This window comes from Dipodomys merriami, unplaced genomic scaffold (assembly GCF_024711535.1).
Source record: "Dipodomys merriami isolate MVZ:Mamm:240054 unplaced genomic scaffold, mDipMer1.0.p SCAF_19, whole genome shotgun sequence".
In the NCBI taxonomy this organism is placed as follows: Eukaryota; Metazoa; Chordata; class Mammalia; order Rodentia; family Heteromyidae; genus Dipodomys; species Dipodomys merriami.
In genome coordinates this window covers 31,186,136-31,208,031 of record NW_027203270.1, presented here as the reverse complement: position 1 = coordinate 31,208,031, position 21,896 = coordinate 31,186,136, and the positions used below count along the sequence as shown (strand labels likewise).

Here is a 21,896-nt window from a genome sequence, read left to right as displayed (position 1 = left end):
CTCCCCTGTGGTCAGTTTCACTTTTGACATCTGGTCAAGTTCACAGCTGGACAGCTTCCTGCATGGCTGTTTTTACTTTCCCTCTCCAAGATCTGGGGGCAAAGGGCCCCTATTCCTTCTCCCTTCTCCCTCCCACTTATAGGACTACTTGTGTGAGCTTGCTAGAGTTCTGTAAAATGTAGGCAGAGAGTAAGGTGTGGGTGGCTCATGCTTGGAATCCTAGATACTCAGGAGGCTGAGATCTGAGCTCAAGGTTCAAAGCCAGCCCAAGCAGAAAAGTCTATGATAACTCCAATGAATCAGGAAAGTGCTGGAAGTGGAAGTGTGGCTCAAGTGGTAGAGTGTTAGCCTTGAGTAGAAAAGGCCAAGCAGGAGTAGAAGGCTCAAAGGTCAAGCCCCAGCTCAGACACACCCCAACTTAGAAGAAAATAGCCAGATGCTTACTGGCTCATGCCTGTAATACTAATTAATCGAGAGGATGAGGATTGGGGCTGGGAATGTGGCTTAGAGGCAAAGTGCTGGCCTAGCATGTATGAAGCCTTAAGTTTGATTCCTCAGTACCATTTAAACAGAAAAATCTGGAAGTGGCTCTGTGGCTCAAGAGCTAGAATGCTAGCCTTAAGCCAAAAGAAGCTCAGGGGCAATGTCCAGGCCCTGAGTTCAAGCCCAGGACTGGCAAAGAGGGGGGTGGGGAGCGGCTGAGGATTGAGATCAGGAGGATTGTAGTTCCTCAATCTTTGCTCAGGCCTGGGCAAAGAAGTTCAAAAGACCCATCTCAACAGGAAAAGCTGGCAAGAAACATAAATAGTATTAGAGTCTGGGTGCAGGTCCAGGCCAAAAAAAAAAAGTAAGGCTCTATCATCAAAAATAACCAGAATCAAAAGTGCTTAGAGGTGTGGCTCAGGCAGTTAGATGCCTAGTGCCTAGTAAGTGTGAATCCCTGAGTTCAAATCCCAGTACTGCTACCAAAAGCAAGACAAAGCCAGCATAGGGAAAAATAGGACAAGAAGTTGCCAAGTTGGAAATTATATATGGGTCCCTTGATATACACACACCACCCCCGACCAACTCAAACCAGACAATCTCTCTGCACCAAATTTTCTTTCTTTGCTATTTAATGTTTACCATTTATATTTTATGTGTAGGTTTCAGGAGGTCCGAAGAAATGATTACACAGGATGCAAGGGTTAGGTGACAGGGAAGGTCATGGGGGTCTGGGGCTTGCAGCTCCCAGATGGAAGGACAAAGGGTTCCATCATGGCCCAAAGGGTGGCAGGGAGGGTCCCCAGAAACAAACACATGCTAAATCATCCTTGCAGCTCCCCACGCCCCCCTCCCCAGCTGCTAGGGAGGAAAATAAATACAGACTGCCCACTCCCCAGGTTCCCAGGGAGAGGGGCCGGCACGTGGGGCTCCTCTGGCCCTCACAGACTGAGGGCTGTGAAGTGCCATCTACATCTTCGTGCAATGCTCCTAGGCCCTTATGCAGACCTTATGCGTCCATCCATACACACTCTGCCTAGGGCTCCTTCATGCAAAATAGAGGGGGAGCCCCACTCATTCCAACAGCAAGCAAAACAGAACAGGCCGGGAAGGGGGAGAAAAACCACAGAGACCTCATGCCCCTTTCTGGCCATGCTAAGGAAAACAGTCCTTTGCAGGGGCCTCTAAATGTGGGGGAACACCCTCCCCTCCCCCCCCTCCACTGGCCATAGGCCAACTCCATTCTTTCCTGATGCATTCCCACACTGGCCCGCTGTCGTCCATTACCACCTCCTGGGTGCAGCCAATCCTGTACTTTGGGAAAGGGGAGGAAGGGAGCATTCCTCCACGGCTTTGGCCTTTGGAAGATAGACGCCTGCTCAAGCCTCGGCAGTCCTTGGCCCGCCAAAGCTGGGGGCGAAGGAAGACCGCCCAGCCTCGCTCAGCTCCCTGGATGCTTCTCTGGCAGCAGCCCAGGCAGGATCCAGTCTTGGCTCCACAGAAGGAAATTCATGAAGAAAAAGCAAGATGTCTCATCCTGTGTGTGTCTGTGCATGGCAGGGGCGACTGTCCACTGACTCTGACCCCTAGGGCTGATTCTAGGGGATGGTTGGCTCCAGGTCTTCGCCAAGAAATGGATTACTCCATAAATGCCTCAGGACAAGCCCAAGGTGAGGGTACAGGCAGAAGAAAGCAGAACTCCTTTCTGCAAACCCCATACCTAACCTTACTGGGAATGCCATGGACCAGAAACCTCTCTCCACTAAAGAATGAATTGAGGCTGGAAGGGGTGGGGAGTAGAATGAACTTGGCTTCAAGACATTTCCCTGAAGGTCACCTGGTACCCTCCTCTCACCCCAACCCCAGCCTTCCAGCAACCCCAAGGCTGCTCATTCAGAAAGGAAAGTGCCAGCCTATATTGGCCCCTTCCCATGGCTGGGTGGTATGGGGCAAGTCACTGACTCTCTCTGGGCTTTACTGCCTCTTGTAAAAGAGGCAGGTAAGATTAGGTTTCAAAGCTGCTTCCAGCTGAGCCAGACGTCTGATCCTCTTCATCTTTGGCCAGGGTTGAGGGGTGAGGGAAGAAGGGAGTATTTAGGCCACTTTGAGGCTCCCTGCTCCCCAAGTTCACAGTGTAGAGTCCATGGCTCTGGTTCCTCAGTACCGCCTTCTGAGTGTCTGGGGTCTTGTCACTGCCCCCCAGGACGATCCTTGGTGTCAGTGCCCCATCTGACACCACTACGGTGGGAGGGACCAGCCCACTCAGCAGTGAGACAAGGGACGGAAGGCCTGAGCTGGCAATGGGGTGGGGCAGAAACAGGGAAGGTCCCCTCTCTTCCTAGAGAAGATGTGTGATCAGAAGCAAAGGAGGTCACTCAGGGGAGCAGTGACAGGGCTGTCATTTGGGGGCCTGGCCTTGGAGACCTTGCACAGAGGAGCTCAGCTCTTGACTGCTGGCCCACCCCAGGGGTACAGGCTCCATGGGGACCGGCTGGAGCATCAGTCCTTGGAATGTGGGGGCGGGGCCGGGCTCCCCAGTGGGCGGGCTCAAACTGGAGATGTGGCTGTGGACTGGCTGCACAAGCTGTCCACAATATCAGGTCGCTTGATGCGCTGCAGAGCGGCCACAAGAGCATCAAGTGTGGCACTGTCCTGGGCAGCCCAGCTGGCCAGCAGGGCGCGGACAGGACATGCCTCGTGGGTGAAGGAGTCTATGTGCTCGGGCTGATAGCCCAGCTCACCCGCCAGGTGCCGCCAGGTTTCTCCCGCAGAGCCGTTGAGCAGTTTCTCTACCTCCTCTCGCTTGGCTGGGGGCAGGCTGCTGTACAGGCCTCCTTCACCTTTGAGGGCTGCCGAGAACCAGAGGTGGTCAGGTCCTCCCTGAACCTCCCCCATCTCCTGGGTGCCAGGGCTAAGACCCTAGAAGGCAATCTTCTCCCAGTCTGGGATTCGCAGTCCTGCATGGGGCCAGGACTGGGAGGGGCCTGGGCAAGGCTGTCTCACCCATTTGATACTTCCTCAACTGTGGGTCAGCATTATCCCTTCCACAGAGCCCCTCACCCCCAGCAATTAATCAAGACAGAGAAGACAGGACTCCTCAGCTCCAGACAAGTACAGTAAGTGTCCTGGAGCCCAGCTATGGACCACTAATTAAGGTCTCCACTTAACCAACGTGTTCCCCAGAAGTCCAAGGCAGGAGGCTAATTACAACTAGTTTGGACAGTTAATGAGCCCCTAGGGGGGGACAATTAACATGATGAGCCTGGATGTTTCATTGCTAAATGCCTCAATTTCCCAAGTCATTGAAAAGCACCTCTCTTTCCCATTCTCCCCATCCCCCAAAACCTCGCTTTCCCACCATCCTACCAAGACAGTTAGCCAGTCCTCTGGCATTCACTCCCACAGTCGAATCTTAATTACACCAGCTCAGTGCAGCTCACCTTGGCCTGAGGCTGTCTGTGTATGAGGCTGCTGGTCATGCAGGCTCTGGCTGTCCACAGAGATGCCACTGTCACTGTGGAGTTTTTCTCCCTCAGGAGGGGGCGTCTGGTTCACAGGCCGGCTGTTGGCTCCTTGTTTGTTCTGCTTACAACTGTTCCACCTGGAAGGGGTGGGGTGGGGAGGAACAGGTGAGGGACTGCAATGTCAGTCTGGCTGAGCTGCCAGAGGGGCAAGGGGCATGCAGGTGCCCACAGCACCTAAGGTGCCCATTTCTTTACACATCCCCTCCCCCACCCTGGCCCCAAACAACAACAACTGCTTGCAAAAGGGTGCGGCACTCTGCAAACATCCTCCAAAGGTTCACAGAATAAATAGTACAGACTTCTCAGGAATTCTACTTTCCCCAATCTAGCCTGCTTAAATGCTCCCACATGTGTGCAGCAATATGTAGATACAAGCATTTCTTCAACAATTATAAGCAATAACAGAAATTGAAAATAAATCAAATGTCCATCAAGAAAGGCCTGGCTAAATAAATTATGACCCATCCATATTATTGAATGAATGGTTGCAAATGATCAGATAATCTTTGTTCTGAGAAAGGTTCTCCTGAGGGGGATTAAGTGGAAAAGCACATTGTAGAATAAGTACAGAATGATCCCACTGAGACAAAAAAAATGCATATTACATGAAATGATACAAAGACTTACATATAGTGTGTGTTTATATTAACAAATGACCAGAAAATAGTTGGAAAGTCTCCATTCGAAATATTCCAACTAGGAGATGAGTAGGATTTGGAGAAGGAAAAGGGAGGCTTTTACTTCAAGCTTTAGAAGATACTGGCCTTTGCCTAGCATGCATAAGGCCCTGGGTTTGATCTCCAGTGTGGAGCTGGGGAACATGGTGGGAGGATTTGGGCACTGATCTAGTTCTCATTGTTCTAAACAAGCATGTATTTCTTTGATGAGTTAAAAAAAAAAAAGAATGGAACATGCATTTGAAACTTTAAAATGCTTCCCAAGAGTACTTGTACTTCCTGGATTCCTTGATGTATGTGCCACAAAAGCCCCAGGGCAACATGGGAGAAGGAAGAGAAACTTGTACATACACCCAGGTAATTGGGATGAATGGCACTGGGGGGAGGGGTAAGATCTTAGGTGGCTGAGGGGTGGGAGGGGGTAAGATCTTAGGTGGCTGAGGGGTGGGAGGGGGTAAGATCTTAGGTGGCTGAGGGGTGGGAGGGGGTAGGATCTTAGGTGGCTGAGGGGTGGGGAACTGAGGAGGGGAGAGAGAAAGGAGGGGGAAGAAAGAGAGAAAGAGAGCAGTCTGCGAGTCAGAAGGGGCTGAAGCCAGGCCATGTTTCTCCCTCACCACCACTGATCAGCCATGCCCTGGAGTGGGTCAGTGTATGATGGGTGAAGATGAGCTTTGTTTGGGGTTGAGTTAAAAGAACGGGCATGTGTAGCCGGGCGCTGGTGGCTCACGCCTGTAATCCTAGCTACTCAGGAGGCTGAGATCTGAGGATCGCGGTTCAAAGCCAGCCCGGGCAGGAAAGACCGTGAGACTCCTATCACCAATAAACCACCAGAAAACCGGAAGTGGCGCTGTGGCTCAAGTGGTAGAGCGCTCGCCTTGAGCTGAAGAGCTGAGGGACAGCGCCCAAGCCCAGAGTTCAAGCCCCACGACTGACAAAAAAAAAAAAAAAAGAACGGGCATGTGCTCAGGACATTTCAGAGCAAACATCCCCAACAAGTCCCCATCATGCCTCTTCTCTTACCTCTTGAAGGCAATGTAGGCCACGAGGCCCACAACCACAGCAGCCAGGATGGAGCAATAGACAGGGATGAGGTTGTCCGTGGTGCCTCGGGTCACTACAGGCTGGGAGCTGCCCATCACTGTGGTAGCTACATCTGCCACCGTGCTGGCGACAATATCTTTCTCTGGAGGTACCTCGGGCTCCTGGGTGCTGGGAGCGGTACTGTCTGAGACGTCTGAGGGTGTAGAACGGGTAATCCAACGGTCAGGGATCTCTGCGGCACAGGGTCATAAGAGTGAGTGCTTGCCAACCGCCCTCAGGCCTTTCCCTTTATGTTCTCAGGGGCTGCAATGCCTCTTCCTGAGTCCCATCCCTGGTTCTGGGTGCCCAGAAGTGGGGGCTAGGATGATGGGCATGATGTCAGGCTGGTAGAGAGAACAAGGGCTTTCAAATCAGGAGCTCTAAGTCAACTTCAGCACCATGGGTGATGGGACCTCAATGTCCCCACCTCGAGAATAGAACTACTGACAGACATGATCTCTATGCTCCCTTCCATCTTGACCTGTGGACCTAGAATTCTATTCTGATCCCTCTGAGTACCAGAAGCCTGAATGGCAGGGATGCCTCAAGCTGGAGTAACTTCCCTGGACCCAGATGGCAGCAGCCCTAAGGAAGGTTGAAAACACTTAGGACAGGTCCCAAGGGGCTTCTCCAAGGTGGGGAATTCAGCCCCTCTAACGGTCTCTACTGTCCCAGGCTCTACGCTCAGCCTGGGGATGGAAGGTGCAGCTGGCTTTCTGCCCTCCAGCCCAGTTCCTGGACAGTAGCCAAAGTCTTTTTCCTCTCTTGCCCCCTGCCCCTGCCCTAGCACCTCTGCAGGTAGCCTGGGCCACTCCTTAGCAGTAAAGAGAATGCCTTATAAAGAGAGAGACTTTGAGGCGGGTACTGCCCACTGCCCTAAGGGGAGGGAGATGGTGCCTGGCCACCCACCTAGCCTTCTCTGCTAGCTGGGCATTGCCAGCCTTCCTGGCAAGGGTCCCAGCACTTTCTGGCACCAGTGGGTGCAATTTTTCCATTCTACCATCCAGCCAGGGGCAATGCTAGGGGTTGTGGGCTCTGGACAGCCTGGGGGTAACTTGTCTGGGCAAAGCTGCCTACCCCATCCATCCTCGCTTCCCACACCCAGAGCAGGGAGGGAAAGCAGACAGGACGTGCCAGCAGGGAAAAAGGAGGGTACCTTACTCTCCAGCGGCCCCACCTAGACCCATGTGCCCACCCAGGCTGGAGCCAAAGTTGCCCAGTGGTCTTCCGAGGCTCAGGACAAAGATGCTTCAAAGACCCCCATTTTCAGCACCTTCTGAGGAGTAAGGCCCCCAGATGTGAGTCTGGAATCCATCTGGCTGGCAGCCGGGAGAGGGTTGCCATCTGCTGCCCATCCCACCCTTCCCCCATCTTAGTCCTGGGAGGAACTGGAGGGAGTAGGACAGGAAGTGGAAGAGACACAGACAGCCCTGTCTTCTGGCAACCGTAAACAGGGGAGGGACTTCCGGTGGCTGGCCCAATCCAGAGGCTGCCACTACAGCTCAATTTACATGTCCCAAAGGTGGGTGTGAACCTGACTGAAGCAGAGATGAGGGGGGCACTAAGGGGCAGGCCACACTGAAGCCAGTGCCGGCTGGCCAGAGCTCTAGGGTACACTTTCCCTCACATCTCCAACCTCTCTGATGGGGGTGAGGATGAGATCCAGATGTGGCCATGTCCACTAACATTTCAACCCACCAAGCCCCTGGCAGGTCCCGACAGCCATTTCCGGAATGGGAGCTATCAGACTCTACAGTGGAAGGAGAGACCAGGTGACCTCTCCTAAACTTTCCTTGTATGTGTGTGTGTGTGTGGGGGGATAACGGGGCTTCTGCCCCAAGGGTGGGTGAGTCACCATGCTGACACCTGAAATGTATATGCAGGAAAGTATGTTACACCAGACTGGAGGGAGGGCAACCAAACCAAGAATCAAATTCCATTTCCTGAAATGGACCCTCTGTCCCGGAGCTGACATTTAACCCTTCCCTGAAAGCCAAACAGGACAGGGATAAACAAACCCCTCAAGGGTACCCTCCTTCTTGAAGGTGGCTGAGGAAGTAGGGCGGAATTCACAGATTCTGGAAGGAATTTGTGAAGGCCCCAAGTGGCAGCACCTGCCTCTCTCTCAGCTGCCACCAGCCTTTGCTCTAACCACACCCCTGACTAGCTGCTCCCCCACCCCCGCCCCAAGCTGGTCCTGACTTGCTCACACAGCCATGCTGCCCACTTCCTGCCGCCTGGCTGCTCTAACTTCCTCTCTGCTCTGCCTGGCGCCTGATGCCACTTGTCTGTCTCCTGGCCCAGGTCGATCTCTATTACAGCCACACTGGGGTCAACGCCCCATTCCTCTCCCACCCTCTTCCCATTCCAGGAAGCTCCAAACACATACCAGCACAGTCTAGCTTTAGTCCTTCTCTACCCTTGGTTCCTTAACTGCGCTCCCAGCACTGGGAGGGCAGGACCAGGATGGGGGATCCCTAGGCTGATCTGATTGGATCATTAAGAGGCCCTCAAGGGCAGGGGACCTCCCTCATCCCAGGGAGGCTAGCTGAAGGTAGAGGTTATGCTGCCTCTGCCTCTATGGGGCGGCACGGGTGGGGGTGGGACCTCCAAAGCCAGAACTTGTGTTCTCTCTCAGCTGGAAGCTAGATCATGAGGCCCTTCCTCAATCATCAGACTGGACAAGACTGTCTCTGTCTTCCCAGGCTGAGATCTACTCTTTTCCTTAGGCTCACAAGCCCGGTTAAGGTGGGCATTTCCAACTCTCACTCCTCATTCCAGAACTATATTCTCACCATCCTCCTCAGACCTAAGCATGCCACCCATCTGTGTGTGAGAGAGAGACTGGGGACTGAACGCAGGGACTCCCACTGGCTCACAGTAGATCTCCAGTCTTCTACTCATCTTCACCCCACAACAGCACCTATGTCTATCTGCCATAAAGACTCAATTCCACCTCCAGATAGCACAAGGGAACCCATCTAGCCCCATTTGTGGTTCCTAGCCCTCAACACCCCTGGTAACTCCATGGCCAGTGAGAGACCCAGAGTCCAGAGATGGGAGCAACCTCCCTGATGTCACTCAGCTACTGACATGGTGAACTCCAAACTAGATTCTAGAGCCATCAGACAACATGAACCTAGGGGCTGGGAAGGGGGGTCAGTGGTAGAGCACTTGCCTTGCATGCCTGAGGCCCTGGGTTCAATTCCTCAGCACAACATAAGCAAAAAGAAAAAAGCCAGAAGTGGTGCTGTGGCTCAAGTAGTAGAGCACTAGCCTTGAGCTGAAGAGCTGAGGGACAGTGCCCAGGCCTAGAGTTCAGGCCCCATGACTGGACCCCCCCCCCAAAAAAAATGAACCTAGACCAGGCCTCAGAGTCAAGGGTCTCCACTCCTATAGATCCTGCTGCCCCTTTCATCTCAGAAAGACTGTCTCCAGATGACACAAGTCTGTTCTGGCAGCCATGCCTATCTTCCAGCCACTGTCTGCTGCCAGTCCAATCACTAGCTGACATGGGCATGAATGAGATCTTGAAATGGAGTTACAAGGTAGAGACTTAACTGTGCCCAAAAGGATATGAGTGTGGGCTTCCCAACACTTAGTCCACAGAGCCATAATTATGAAAGAGTCCTGTGCTGAGATAGGATCATACTACCCCAGGGAAGGACTCAGGCTCAGAGAGGATGCTGATGCTCATGCTTGTAATCCTAGCTATTCAGGAGGCTGAGGGTCCTGGTTCAAAGACAGCCTGGTCAGGAAATTCCATGAGAGTCTTATCTCCAATCAACTAGCAAAAAGCCTAGAAAGTGGAGCTATGACTGAAGTGGTAGAGGGCTAGCCTTGAGTGAAAGAGATAAGGGACAGTGCCTATACCTTAAATTCAAGCTCTAGTAACATCACACGCACACACACACACACACACACACACACACACACACACACACACACACACACACACACACACACACACACACACACACACACACCCATGCACGCACACAGGAGAAGAAGGAGGAGGAGAAAGAGGAGAAAAGGGAAGAGAAGGGAATGGAAGAGAGAGGGAAGGAAGAAAAGAGAAAAGGAGAGAGAAGGAGGAAAGAAAAGGAAAGGATAGGTAAAAGAAAATGTGTTTGCTGTCCTTAAAGTCACAGAACTGTCTGGGTAGGCCTACTCCTCTCCCACAACTCTAGCACCCCAGTGCCCCCACCCTCCACCCCACTCCTGGGTACAAACCACACTCACCCTCACACTCGGCATCTGCCCAGCGCGTGCACTCACGCAGCTGGCGCTCTGTGTCTTCGCACACTGTGCAGGGCAGGCACGGGTCCACGTGGTTGGCCTCGTCAGAGTACGTGCCATCGGGGCACTCCTCACACACGGTGTTCTGCTTGTCCTGGCATGAGAACACGAGGCCCGAGCCGGCCTCACACACACTGCACGCCTCACAGCGGCCAGTCACCTCATCCTGGTAGTAGCCGTAGGCGCAGCGGCACACGGCATCATCCGCCTCCACGCACGGTGCAGACATGCTCTGCAGGCCCACACACTCCGTGCAGGGCTTGCATGGCTCCGTGGCGCTCACCACGTCGGAGAATGTCACACCTGAGAGGAGGGGGAGGCGGGGAAGCAGCAGACATTTAACTTAGGCAGGTAGGGTACAGGGGCTACAGCCCTGCCTCTCTATCACCTGCCAGGGCCCCTGCTTCTGTCTTGCATTCTCATGGACTCCCATCCTCTTCCCACGAGTCCCTGATCCCCACTCTGAAAGCTGGTGGCAGCTGACTGGGAAGAGAGCCAGGAGCCCCATCCTCTGGATCCCAGCAGAGCTGGCCCTGAGGCTACCATGGGGGGCAACCCAGCTGGTGCTGGTAAATTCCTTGGCAAAGCATCTTAAAGAGTTCTCAGACTGTACCCTTGTTCCCGGCATGACTAAGAAATAATCTGAGCGTGGCCCACACCCAGCCCTTCCCTCTAGCTAGAGCCGGGCTGTATACACATACACTCAGTCCAGGCACTAGGGGCCCTCCCCAGGGAGCCTCTGCCTCAGCTGTCCTTCCATTCCTCCCAGCTGGTGGAGAACCAGGTGGGGCCCCAAGTGAGAGTGTCTAGAGCTAGACAGGAGAATTCCCCCACCCATTATGATAACCCACAGGCCAGGCCAAGGGGTTTGGCTCTGGAGGAGCAGGGATAAGACAAGATCGTTCGGGTACAGCAAGAAGGATCAAAGCTAGAAAGCAAGAAGGTTTGGCATATACAGTTCAGTGACCTCTCCTGGCACGAAGGGCAGGGTTCCAAGATCACTCTTGAGTCACACTCTATTAACTAATGGAAATGTGCTCCGGCATAAGGAAGCTGTGCGCAGGGAGCTCAGAAGGAATAGAGTCAGGGTCTCTTTACTGGGTGGAGAACTCTGCCAATTCAGGAGACGCTATCTTTGCTCCAAGGATATAGGATCCTGAAAAATAAGGAATGCTGGGAATGTGGAAACAGAAGAAGAAAGCTACAGGGAGGAAAATGGGAGCCTGCTGTGGGGTGCCATCTCAAGACCATCATCAGGAGATAAGCACTGGGTCTTCTGGAGGGTAGGCGTGGGGGTGTTGGGGAGAAAAAGGAAATCCAGAGAGATGTGAAAGGGACAGACATGGGCACCCAGAACAGAGAGAGAAAGGCCTAGAGACACATTGATTTCTAGTAAATCCCCACATAGGAATCCTCAGTTTCTTTTTGGAGAACAAGCAGATCTAGATTCAAAATTTCTATTCTATAACTTATTATCTGTGTGATTGGTAAGTGTTTTCTGTAACCTTTCCAAGCCTCCTTCCTTCTCTGTAAAACAGAGAATAATAACCGGCCATGGTACCACTGGCAGCCAAGAGGACTCAGAGTTCAGGTTTAGCCAAAGAAGGTGAAAGATCAAGATGCTTTCTCTGATATTTAAAAGTGTGGGGAGGGAGTGGATACCCGCCACAAGTAAAAGTTCAGTGGTTCCACACTTGAAGCATAGTAGGGACCTTACCAAGGCTGGGCCCCTCGTGTGGGACATGGTAAGTACAGTGAACTTAGGTGGTAGAGATACAGTCAGATACTAGAAAGCTCAACAGCTGAAGCAGGGTGTCCAATCTATAAACAAGAGAATCCCTATCTGGTGGGCATGTGGAAGTGGGTGGGTCTAGTTATACTGGTGGGGAAAAGTCCTGCTCCTGGGAAAATACAGAAATTAGCAGAAAACTCCTGGGAGAGGGGTTTAGGTGGTGTGAAAAATGTGGTTGTTTTTGGCAGAGCATGAAGGCAGGAGCTTAATAGGTTTCCTTGTGGAAACATTTTGAGGATAGAGGGAAAGTCCACTGGGGTCTCCATCCCATAAAATGGGCTTGTAAAGACAGCCTGTTAACACAGCTGGAGGTGGGGGGGGGGGGAAAGGGGGAAGAACCCAGGGGCTGAGGGGAGAAGGAGGAGGGAGGAGAAAGAAGGGGAGGGGGAGGAGAAAGTTCCTCCAGCAATTCCTGAGCGGCTTTCTGCCTCCTTTCCCCTTCACAGAGTCCTGACTGAGCCCCTCTTGGGTTTCACACCCCACCTTCTGCTGAAAACCCCTGGACAGGAGGAAAAGGGGGTCAGTCTTAGGAGACTCAGGCTCAGAGCACAGAGCTAGACTGGAGTCCAGGCACCCAAAAACCCAGGTAAGGTAGCAGAGACTTCCCACCCCATCTCTGCTGAGGATGGGATCCTATGTCAAAACCACCAAAGCACAGAGGTGGAAAACAGTGTTTGAGGAACAGTAATATATTGGGGTTCCCTGAAGGACAGACTGGTAGGGGTGGGAGCATCTGGAGGTAAGCCCACCTGATGTGCTCAAAGTTACCAGCCAACCCAGTCCTCTGTTCCCAGCAGTGTTAAAGAACTAGTGGAGGCTGGTTCTCTGGCCCTCCAGGTGGGCACTGAACACCAGGTAGATGGAATATGGGATGTGACCAGCAACTGTCAGAGAAAGGGCCCCTAGGCAGTTCCTAAAAACAGCAATTAAAGCCAGTGCCAGTGGCTCATGCCTATGATTCTAGCTACTCAGGAGGTGAGGATTTAAGGATCACCCATTCAAAGCTAGCACAAGCAGGAAAGCCTCCAATTAACCATCAAAAAGCCATAAGTAGAGCTGGGCTCAAGTGGTAGAGTGCTAGCCTTGAGCAAAAAAGCTCAAGGACAGTGCTCAGACCCTGAGTTCAAGCCCCAGAGCTGGCATAAAACATGAAACATAATAATAATAATAATAAAAGCAGCAATTGAGCACTGGAGGGTCCATGGGGCAGAGCTCCTTCCTCCAAAGAGCACAAAAGACACTAGACAAGACTAGGACCAAAGGGAAGCATCCCTGCTATCCCTCTGCCATCCACCAACTCTGTAAGACAGGAGGGAATTCCTGTAGCTCCCTCTCCTCCCCATGGCACCCCAAGTAAGGAGGTCCTTGTAGCTTTCCAGCCCCTATTGCTGCTACTGGGAAAGCTTCCTTGGTCCCCAAGCTGGAGCACAGTTGGCCTGGGGGAGGGGCAGCCACACCCTCCCAGGATCCCCAAGGTCAGTCTCCAGGGCAGCCAGGATTTGATCCTCCTGCCCCTCCCCCCAAACCCACGGAGGGTAAGTTGCAACCATTGATTTCACAGTGCAGAAGATATTTTTAGCTGGTCTGAGCATCAGCTTCTTCTCCCTGCCTGGCCACATGCTTCCACAAGGCCTCTCTCTGCTTGGGGGCTGGGAAAGGGTACCCCTAGGGATCCCTCACCAGATCCCCCTTCTGCATTCTTTCCACTCTCAGCTGCTGCTCTCTGCCTCTTATATTGGGTCACAGCCATTTCTGGTGACCATACTGTGATGGGCAAAGGAGGTGGAACACATACAAAGCCCCCACTGAGCATCCCCTCTCCTCTCTCCCGCCCATCCCCATCACCCAGTACTCACTGTCCAGGCAGGGCTCGCACACAGTCTGGTTGGCTCCGCAAGGCTGGGCCACACCCTCGCCCAGGTTGCAGGCTTTACAACACTCTCCGCTGTGGGTGTACAGCCCGGTGAGGCATGCCTCCTGGGCATTTCCGAGAGACACCTAGGTAGGGGGAGATCAGAGGGTCAGATTGGCAGGAGAGGAGAGTGTCTTCCAGGGATCAAAAGCCCCTTCGTAATGCTTTCTATTGGAACCACCTGGGCTGGGATGAGCTCACCAGGGAGGCATGAGACACATCAAAGCTGGTGGAGAGGAAGGCAGTGGGAGGGCTGGCCGACAGTGCGCCCCTGCAGGCTGCTGGGGTGTGAGGGCAGAGCCTCCAGTGCTAACCTTCTGCACAGTTCACCTTGGGGTTACAACCCCTGCTGGAATCCCACGTGGGAGAAGGCATCCTGAGACCCAGCAGCGGGCCTTCCGGCAGGACATCATCCTGAATGGTTGGACAGGTTGCAACTTGAACAGGGATCTCAGCCAAGGGGGCCAGCAGAGCTCAAATCTGGCTTAAACTCCACTTGCTAAGCTTCACACCTGCAGGGCTGTATTTACTCAGAAAAGGGGGCCTTTTGTCCTAACAAAGGCTAGCAGGACTTTGGACAGGTCCTTAATTCCACATATTAAAAATCAAACAGGAGGAATCAGTGCCCAAGAGGAATAGGCAGAAGGCTGGGGTCTTGGATTCAAATTCTGACTCTGCACTGCAGTTCTGGACTACCCCAGTTTCCCTCTTGGAATCTGCATCTCTCCATAGATAGATACGGCGACAGCTTGGTGCCAGGGCAAAGAAGCAGCCAATGGGCAAGCGTCTGGCGCCAAGACAGGGAAAAAGGGATGTCTGTTATCAATGAAAGTTGCTGCTCACCACCCAGTTTCCCTGTCTCACCAGGGTTTGATTTCCAGCCCTCCCCCATCCTCATGCCTCCTATGTGGCCACTGGGAACAGTGCTGGAAGCAGGGGAAAGGGGAGTCAGATTCCTGCCACTGAAGCGTCTTTGCTCATGGATGGAACAATTTAGCACCAGATTCCTTGGAGGGAGGGGCTGCGGGAGGCTTGCTTTTATATTTCTGCTCCTTAAAAAACAATCTAATGTCTAATAAAACTCCAAAGGCTGCTTGGCTGGCTCCAGACAGTATAGTCCCCATTGATGCTGAGAAGCAAAGGCCTGAGAGAGAGAGAGACAGAGAGAGAGAGAAAGAGAGAGAGAGAGAGAGAGAGAGAGAGAGAGAGAGAGAGAGAGAGAGAGAGAGAGAGCATTTCACAAGGTCATTTTGGGGTATTCCTTCTTTTCTATGCTAGCCAGATTGTGGCCAAGAAACTTCCTTCCCTATAGGTTTTTAAAATATCCTGCAGTCTCCCCAGCCAAGAGTCTGGTGGGGAAGGAAAATGAGGAGGCAGGTATCTAGAAGGCAGAGTGGTCTCCATGAACCCAGAGGGGAGGATACTGGCAGTAGAGAAGTGGCCACCATTTCCCTCCTGGTGGTATCATCAACATCTGCAGACCAGGGTCTCAGGATCCCAGATGTAGGCTTTCCCCCAGGAGGCGAGATTCCAGAAGGGTCTGTTCTGATTTCCTTTTATCACTTAGGGCCTCAATTAAATATTACTTCCTCAAGGAAGTGGTCCATTTTTTTCTCAGCCTGACACATCAGATTCCTTCACCAGTCAGTTCCCTGAGGACAGGGTCTGGCACAGTCCCTGGCATGCATGTAACAAGGACCTCAAGTACATGGTAATGGAATTTAAGAACATGAAAACGCAATATGCTCTCTGTTGTCTGGAGTGTCTGGAAGGGTCAAGGGTGTGCCATTGTCACCATCAAATGGATTTTCTCTTCACCGTGGGGGCTATGCCTTTGTCTCTGGAACATACCTTCGTGGTTTCCCCATGACTCAGGGACTTACTGTTTACACACACCAGGGATTATTCTGGGCTGCAATGCAGCCCATGCTCTGGCTCTGGTGTTCTTTCTACCAAATTACCACACTACTTTTGTCCTTTTTACTTGTCAGCTTTTTCAGTCGGTCTATCTCCCCTCTTCCTGTCAAGGTATCAGTTGTCATTTCTTGCTGCTACCAACATGTGACTGAAGCAGCCCCTCCTCCCTAGCATCCTCTTTTTAAGTCTAAAGGAAGGAATCTTTAGAAAGAAAGATGGCCATTGGCTTGGATAGAAAGATTGTAAGTGGGAGCTGACCTGAGAGGATCCTCCTCTCCCCTTCCCTTCTGCCTCCCACTCCTGCTTCCATTGCCCTGACTCTGATCTGAGAGATCTGGGGTAGGTTTTGAATTACTCTGTGCCCGTTTCCTTGCTATTAGGGAATCATGATAGAACCTGCCTCATGAGTTGCTAAAATGTTTAATGAGTGAGCAAGGAATCAATCCACTTCAGGACTCTTCTCTAATGTGTTTCTTTCTGCCTTTGTGGCCCCGGACTGTGTTCTATTTAACAAATTCAATAGAAACCTAGGCTCTGGTTAATCTATGGTAGCTATGGGTGGTTTGGCAGCTCTGGGCAAAGGCTTCTGCCAGGAAACCTACTCTCCTTACCCCTGATCCTTCTCTGAAGACTTGTATTTGGGATCAAGGTTGTATGTTTCTTGGGCTTGTTTGATGTTTCCTACAGCAGAAAGTCCTAGGTCTGCTACTTAATACTATGTAGACTTTAGTCCCCTAGACTCAGTTTTCTCATCTGAAACACTGAATTGATTATAATGATGTCACAGGGTTGTTGTGAGAATGGAACAGAACAATGTACGCAAGCATGACTAGTACACAGTAGGAACTCAATCAACATTAGTTACCAAAGAAGTAGCTGTTCTTAGAAAAATACACACTGCTGACCCCTGGCAGGACATACATAGTAGGAGGGAAAAGGTTCAAAATCAGAAAGAGGTGACTAGAGTTCAGGCTAATTGTTCTGAAATCAGATCCAAAACAGTTCATTTCTCAAAATGACAGAATACTTGTCTACAAGTTATATTACACTTAATTCATTTCAAAGTTAGAATGGTACAGACATGGCCCATTTTTCTAGAATATTTACACTGTATTTGTTTTGTTTGAAACTAGGACTTGAACTCAATACCTACCCTTTTCACTCATTGGCTGTCGCTCTACAGAGCCATGCCTCTAAACCCTCTTTTTCTCTCTCTCTCTCTCTCTTTTTGCCATTTCTGGTGGACAAAATGGAGAACACACCAAAATAGTTGAAAATATTTGAATTTACTAGGAATGCTTCTGCTAGTCTGCCCTGACTGCTACAACTTAAGGTTCCTTAGAGAGCAGGCCTCAGCCTCGGCCTCCGCCTCAACCTGAGCAGCAACCATGGGGATGGGGGCAGGGTCCAAATAACTGGAGAGCCTTAGGTGCATACAAGCCCAGGAGAGGACCTGCTCTCCTTTTGGAGAGCAGTTGTGTGGGTAGGAGACAGCTAATTCCCCAGAATTAAATTGGGGTGGAGGAGGGGATGATCAGTTCCAAGACATAGGGCAAGCCAGTCACTGGTGGCTCACACTTGTTATCCTAGTTACTTAAAAGGCTGAGGTCTGAGGATCAAGGTTCAAAACCAGCCTGGGCAAGAAAGTCTATGAGACTTTTTTTTTTTTGGGTTGGGGCTGGGCGCTGCCCCTCTTCAGCTCTAGGTGAGTACTCTACCACCTGAACCACAGCTCCACTTCTGGTTTTCTGCATGGTTTTATTGGAAATAACAGTCTCATGGACTTCCCTGCCTGGGCTGGTTTTGAACCATGATCCTCAGATCTCAGCCTCCTGAGTAGCTAGGATTACAGGTGTGAGTCACTGGCACCTGGCTCATGAGACTCTATTTCCAGTTAACTACCAGAAAACCAGAAGTGCACTGTGGCTCAAAGTGGTAGAGTACTAGCCTTGAATGAATAAAAACTCAGGGACAGTGCCCAGGCCCTGAGTTCAAGCCCCATGACCGTCCAAAAAAAAAAAAAAAAAAAAAGACACAGGGCAAGATCTAACCTCTAGGTCTGGTGGAAACTCAGGGCTACACCTCTTTTGATGATCTGGAAGTTGTGGGAAGGGAGTGAGGCAAGAGGGAGCTGGGAGCCAGGCCTCTGGTTTTTGGCTAGGCCACTTCTACTTATGAACTGGGGAAGCTTGGTCTCTCACCTGAAAATCTAGAGGATTCAGTTTCCTATACTATAAAATAGAAACTACTGCTGGATGCTTGTGGCTAACACCTGTAATCCTAGCTACTCAGAAGGCTGAGATCTGAAGATCGCGGTTCAAAGCCAGCCCAAGCAGAAAAGTCTGTGAGACTCTGATCTCCAATAAACCACTCAGAAAAAGCCAGAAGCTTTGGAGCTGTGGCTGAAATGGTAGAGCCCTAGCCTTGAGCAAAAGGAGCTTAGAGACAGCACCCTTGGTCCTGAGCCCCAGGGCTTTAAAAAAAAAAAAAAAAAAAGGAGGGGAAGCAGGGGAATGATTAAATTTACCTTTCTGGGAGCTTCTAGGGACTAACACTAGAGAAAATGTCAAGGGTGGAAGAGCACACAGTAGGTACTCAACAAATTTTACTCCAGCTTCTCTACCTCTTCCCCTAGCAAGGAACCGAGGTGTGGGGCAAACGGGGGGGGGGCAGGCACAGCAGAGTGGGAAGGGTCCCTTCTTCGCCTGAGCCATCTCCCCCCCCCCCCTTCACCCGTGCTGCCTGCTCAGGCCTGCTTATTTGCTGTCCTTTTCGCGGCATCCCTATTAGGCGCATTAGCCAGGCCCGCGGCTCCTGTTACAGACGTCTGAATGACAAAGTGCCTCCATTACCGGCGTGGCCCGCCAGCCGACCCGCCGGGACCCGCTCTGGTTTGGGCACTTTCTCGCCGAGCCCCAGGAAGAAACTCGGACCGCCGGGGTGCGCCGGGCCGCCCCAGACACAGGGGCCCGGAGGAGGTGTAGGCAGGGCCTGCGGCTGGCAAGTTCTATGCGGGAAGGGGTGGGGGTGGGGCCCCAAGACCCCCCACTCCCAGCTCCTTCTGTGTCTCTTCTGGACTCTGGGACACCCTCTCCTATCCAGTTCCACCAGACCCTTCGTCCTTGTACCACCCAAGTCTGAACTACAGGCCACCCAAGTCCATCTTTTTTTCCCCTCGCCCTTTCCTTCCCTCCCCCCTCCCCATTCAGAAGCATCTCTACCATAGACATTAGTCAGCAAATGCTCCTGTGGTCACCACAAATCTCAAAGCCACAGGTACTGACAGCTCCAAGGACCCAGGATGGGGGTCTGAGTCCGGAGAGGTTCTCTGTCCACTCACCCCTATATTCCACCGCGCCGGTCTCATCATCACCCAGATTGTGTCAATTCCCGCCCCCCCCCACCCCGCTATTTTCCCCAGAATTACACGCAGCTCTTAGGCAGCGCAGGAACGCTCAGCATGGATAGCAGATGTGGGGAGGAGACACGGAGATGGAATCAGGTGTATGTGTTGGGAGAGGGGCGTGTGCACAGACACAAGACTCCAACCCAAAAGTTGCTTGTAAGATCTTGGCCAAGTTGTTTAAGCAATCAGAGCTTCAGCCTCCTTAATGGGTAAAATGGGGACTTGGGTGTGCAAATGATCAGCGGAAAGTGGCAGGGAGAGGGCAGGGCGTCACTTGCTTGGCCAGGCTAACAGGACATTCATCACGCTAGGCCGAAGACACGGTCCGAAACACCCAAAGCACTTCGGAGGATCTGCCGACGATGGCCGAGTCAGTACCTCTGGGCAACCACCGGGCAGATCTGAGATCTCCAAATGTTCTCTCGTCTCGATGCGGACTCAGTGGCTTCTACCCAAAGCCAGGCGGGGTGCGTGAGGGATCGGGACTCTGTTAGGGAAGGGAACCTAAGAAGAAGCGCGGTGGGCGCGGCGCGGGGGTCAGTCCGAGGCGCGCGCGAGCAGCTGCGCCCCGCAATCCCCCGCCCCGCAGTGCCCCCTGCCGGCCGGACCGGGTGCGCGCAGCCGCGAGCTGTGCGCTGCCGGGACTGTCACCGCCTTAGAGCATCTCAGCGCTCGCTCGGCACCCCCAAGACTTGACGGTGGCCAGGCCCTCGTCAGAGGACGCCCGCTCCATCCATCCATCCATCCATCCTGGTCTGCCACGCAGTTTAAAGACGCGTGAGCACGCATGTCACAGAAGTTCGCCAACCCCGGGGAAGGGAAGCTAGGGAGCGGGTTCGCCCCGGCGAAGTGGGCGCTCTCTTTCCAAGCCCGGGGATACCCAGCTGCAATTTCCCGGACTGGGCGAGGCTGGGCGAAAGAGCGCAAAGAACGGGCGCGGGAAACGTCTGTGTCTCCGCTTTTTTTTTCATTCCTCTGCCCCTTAGTGGGGGGCTGGCGGGTCTCTGGGCACTTTCAGGGTACGCACCCGCTTCTCTCTCCGCTCTCCCTTGGCCTCCGCCTCCCTTTTCTGCCCTCCTCCCTCTTCAACCCCTTTCCCGCTCCCCGAATCTCTCCTTCCGATGCCCCTCCCCCCCATTGTCTGGCCAGTCCCCATTGTCCATGCCTGGTCCCCTCGGCCTCCAGCCCCTCCAGCCTCCTCCCCCATTGTTCCATCCGCTCGTCCCCGCCCCAGTCCCGCTCGCCCCTCACACCTCCCCTGTCCTGGCCTCATCCCCCCCTCCTTCTCTCGCTTCAGTGAGGGCTCCCCGACTCCCCAGAGACCAAGATGCTGAAGGAGCAAGTGCCCATCAGGATCTCGGCATCCAGGACCCTCTCTCGGAGACCCGAGATGCTCAGGACTTTCTCCCGGGAGACTCCCCCCCCCCCGCAGCTCCCCTACACCCCCTCCCCCGCTGCGCCCGGGGACCGGCACCCGAGCACCCATCTTGCTGCCATCTCTACCCTGGGACTTTCACAGAGTCCGACTGTGAGAGTCCTAGACGCTTCTCCGTGGGTCCCGGCATCCTTGCTCCTATCCACCACTCCGTTCCGGCATCTGTGGGGGGTGGCAGCGTCGGGAGCCCGGGGTTCCGATCCCGGGGAAGGGATCCCTGGCTGGCACTCACCCCCAGGAGCAGCAGCAGCAGCAGCGGGCGCGGCCGGTCCTCGGCGCGTCCAGCAGCACCTGCCCCCATCGCCAGCTTCCCGCGAGCGCCCAGCTCCCCGCTCGGTGCGAAGCCCGGTGCGCTCTGCGCACGCACAGAGCTGCGCGGCACCCCGGCGCCCGCCACCAGCCCGAGCCGGCCGAGGCTGCGCTCGCTCTGGCAGCGGACTCGAGCCGCAGGGTGAAGCCAGTGCGGCGGCCCCGCCTCCTCCCCGCCCACCCCCGGAACCGCGCCCGCCCGCTCGCCCGCCCGCCTGCCCGCCGGGTCGGCGGGCCGCCGGCCTCGGGGTAGGGAGCCAAAAGGAGGGGAGGGGAAGCACGGGGGGGGGGTGTGGGGAGAGAGAACCGCGCCCGCACGCCTCACAACCGCGGCTCCGCTCCCGGGATCACCGCATCTAGCTATCTGGTGTACCCCGGGTACTGCTCACGTCGGTCCAATTGCTGTGGGTTCAGGGGCCCGGGAGACCCGCCTCAGCTCCCAGTCCTCTACCTCCGGCTGCAGCGGGCTGCAGAGCTCACTCTCTACCCATCTCATACCCACCTCTGGATTCAGATGCTTCCTAGTGTGTGACTCCCTATCACCCATCCCGTATTTGAAAGAATGCCCTCTGCCCTTCTAGTCCTTCCGTTCAAGTCCACCCTGTGCCTGAAGGCTCAGGGGAGGGAGATGGCTTAATGGGATGATGTCCAATAGGGATATTCGAGTGGAGTCCATTCCCACATCGTTTGAATTCTCCATTGATGAGCTTTGGAGGGTGCACAAAACACCCAGGAGTACACTCTGTCAAGCTCAGCTATACCTATGTTCATGCACTCACATATACCCACACTGTCCTTGTGCATAGTGTAAACCTGCATGTCCCACACCGGTACCACTACCGTCATGCACACACCTACTGTGTGTGCCCATATGCTGGTACTAGGGCTTGAACTTAGGGCCTGAGCGCTGTCTATTAGCTTTTTTTGCTCAGGGTTGGAGTTCTGCCATTGGAGCCATAGCTCCACTTCCAGCTTTTTGCTGGTTGAGTAGGAATAAGAGTTTCACATTTTCCTACCTAGGCTGGCTTCAAACCTCAATTCTCAGATTTCATCCTACTGAGA

At 53.3% G+C, this 21,896-nt stretch overlaps 1 protein-coding gene across 2 annotated transcripts; it reads right to left on the bottom strand.

Annotated features, from left to right (window-relative positions):
* Positions 1-1,097: 1,097 nt before the first annotated feature.
* On the bottom strand, positions 1,098-20,939 carry Ngfr (nerve growth factor receptor). Of its 2 annotated transcripts, none has more exons than XM_070028310.1 (6): positions 20,758-20,939; positions 13,712-13,853; positions 10,007-10,366; positions 5,705-5,957; positions 3,924-4,084; positions 1,098-3,332 (listed from the first exon to the last, which is right to left on the bottom strand). In XM_070028310.1, exons 1-6 carry the CDS (start codon positions 20,824-20,826, stop codon positions 3,031-3,033), a joined length of 1,287 nt encoding a protein of 428 aa, XP_069884411.1. In that variant the 5' UTR covers positions 20,827-20,939; the 3' UTR covers positions 1,098-3,030. The 2 variants fall into 2 exon arrangements, with proteins under 2 accessions (XP_069884411.1, XP_069884412.1); XM_070028311.1 differs by having other exon boundaries at positions 5,705-5,918.
* Positions 20,940-21,896: the final 957 nt, after the last annotated feature.

Excerpts from the sequence above, each read along its gene's own strand:
- Ngfr (XM_070028310.1), bottom strand. The coding sequence starts at position 20,826 with ATGGGGGCAGGTGCTGCTGGACGCGCCGAGGACCGGCCGCGCCCGCTG. Across the intron at positions 5,958-10,006 it reads GGCAGATGCCGAGTGTGAGG|AGATCCCTGACCGTTGGATT; the intron begins GTGAGTGTGGTT and ends CCTGTGCCGCAG. Across the intron at positions 4,085-5,704 it reads GCCTACATTGCCTTCAAGAG|GTGGAACAGTTGTAAGCAGA; the intron begins GTAAGAGAAGAG and ends CACCCCTTCCAG.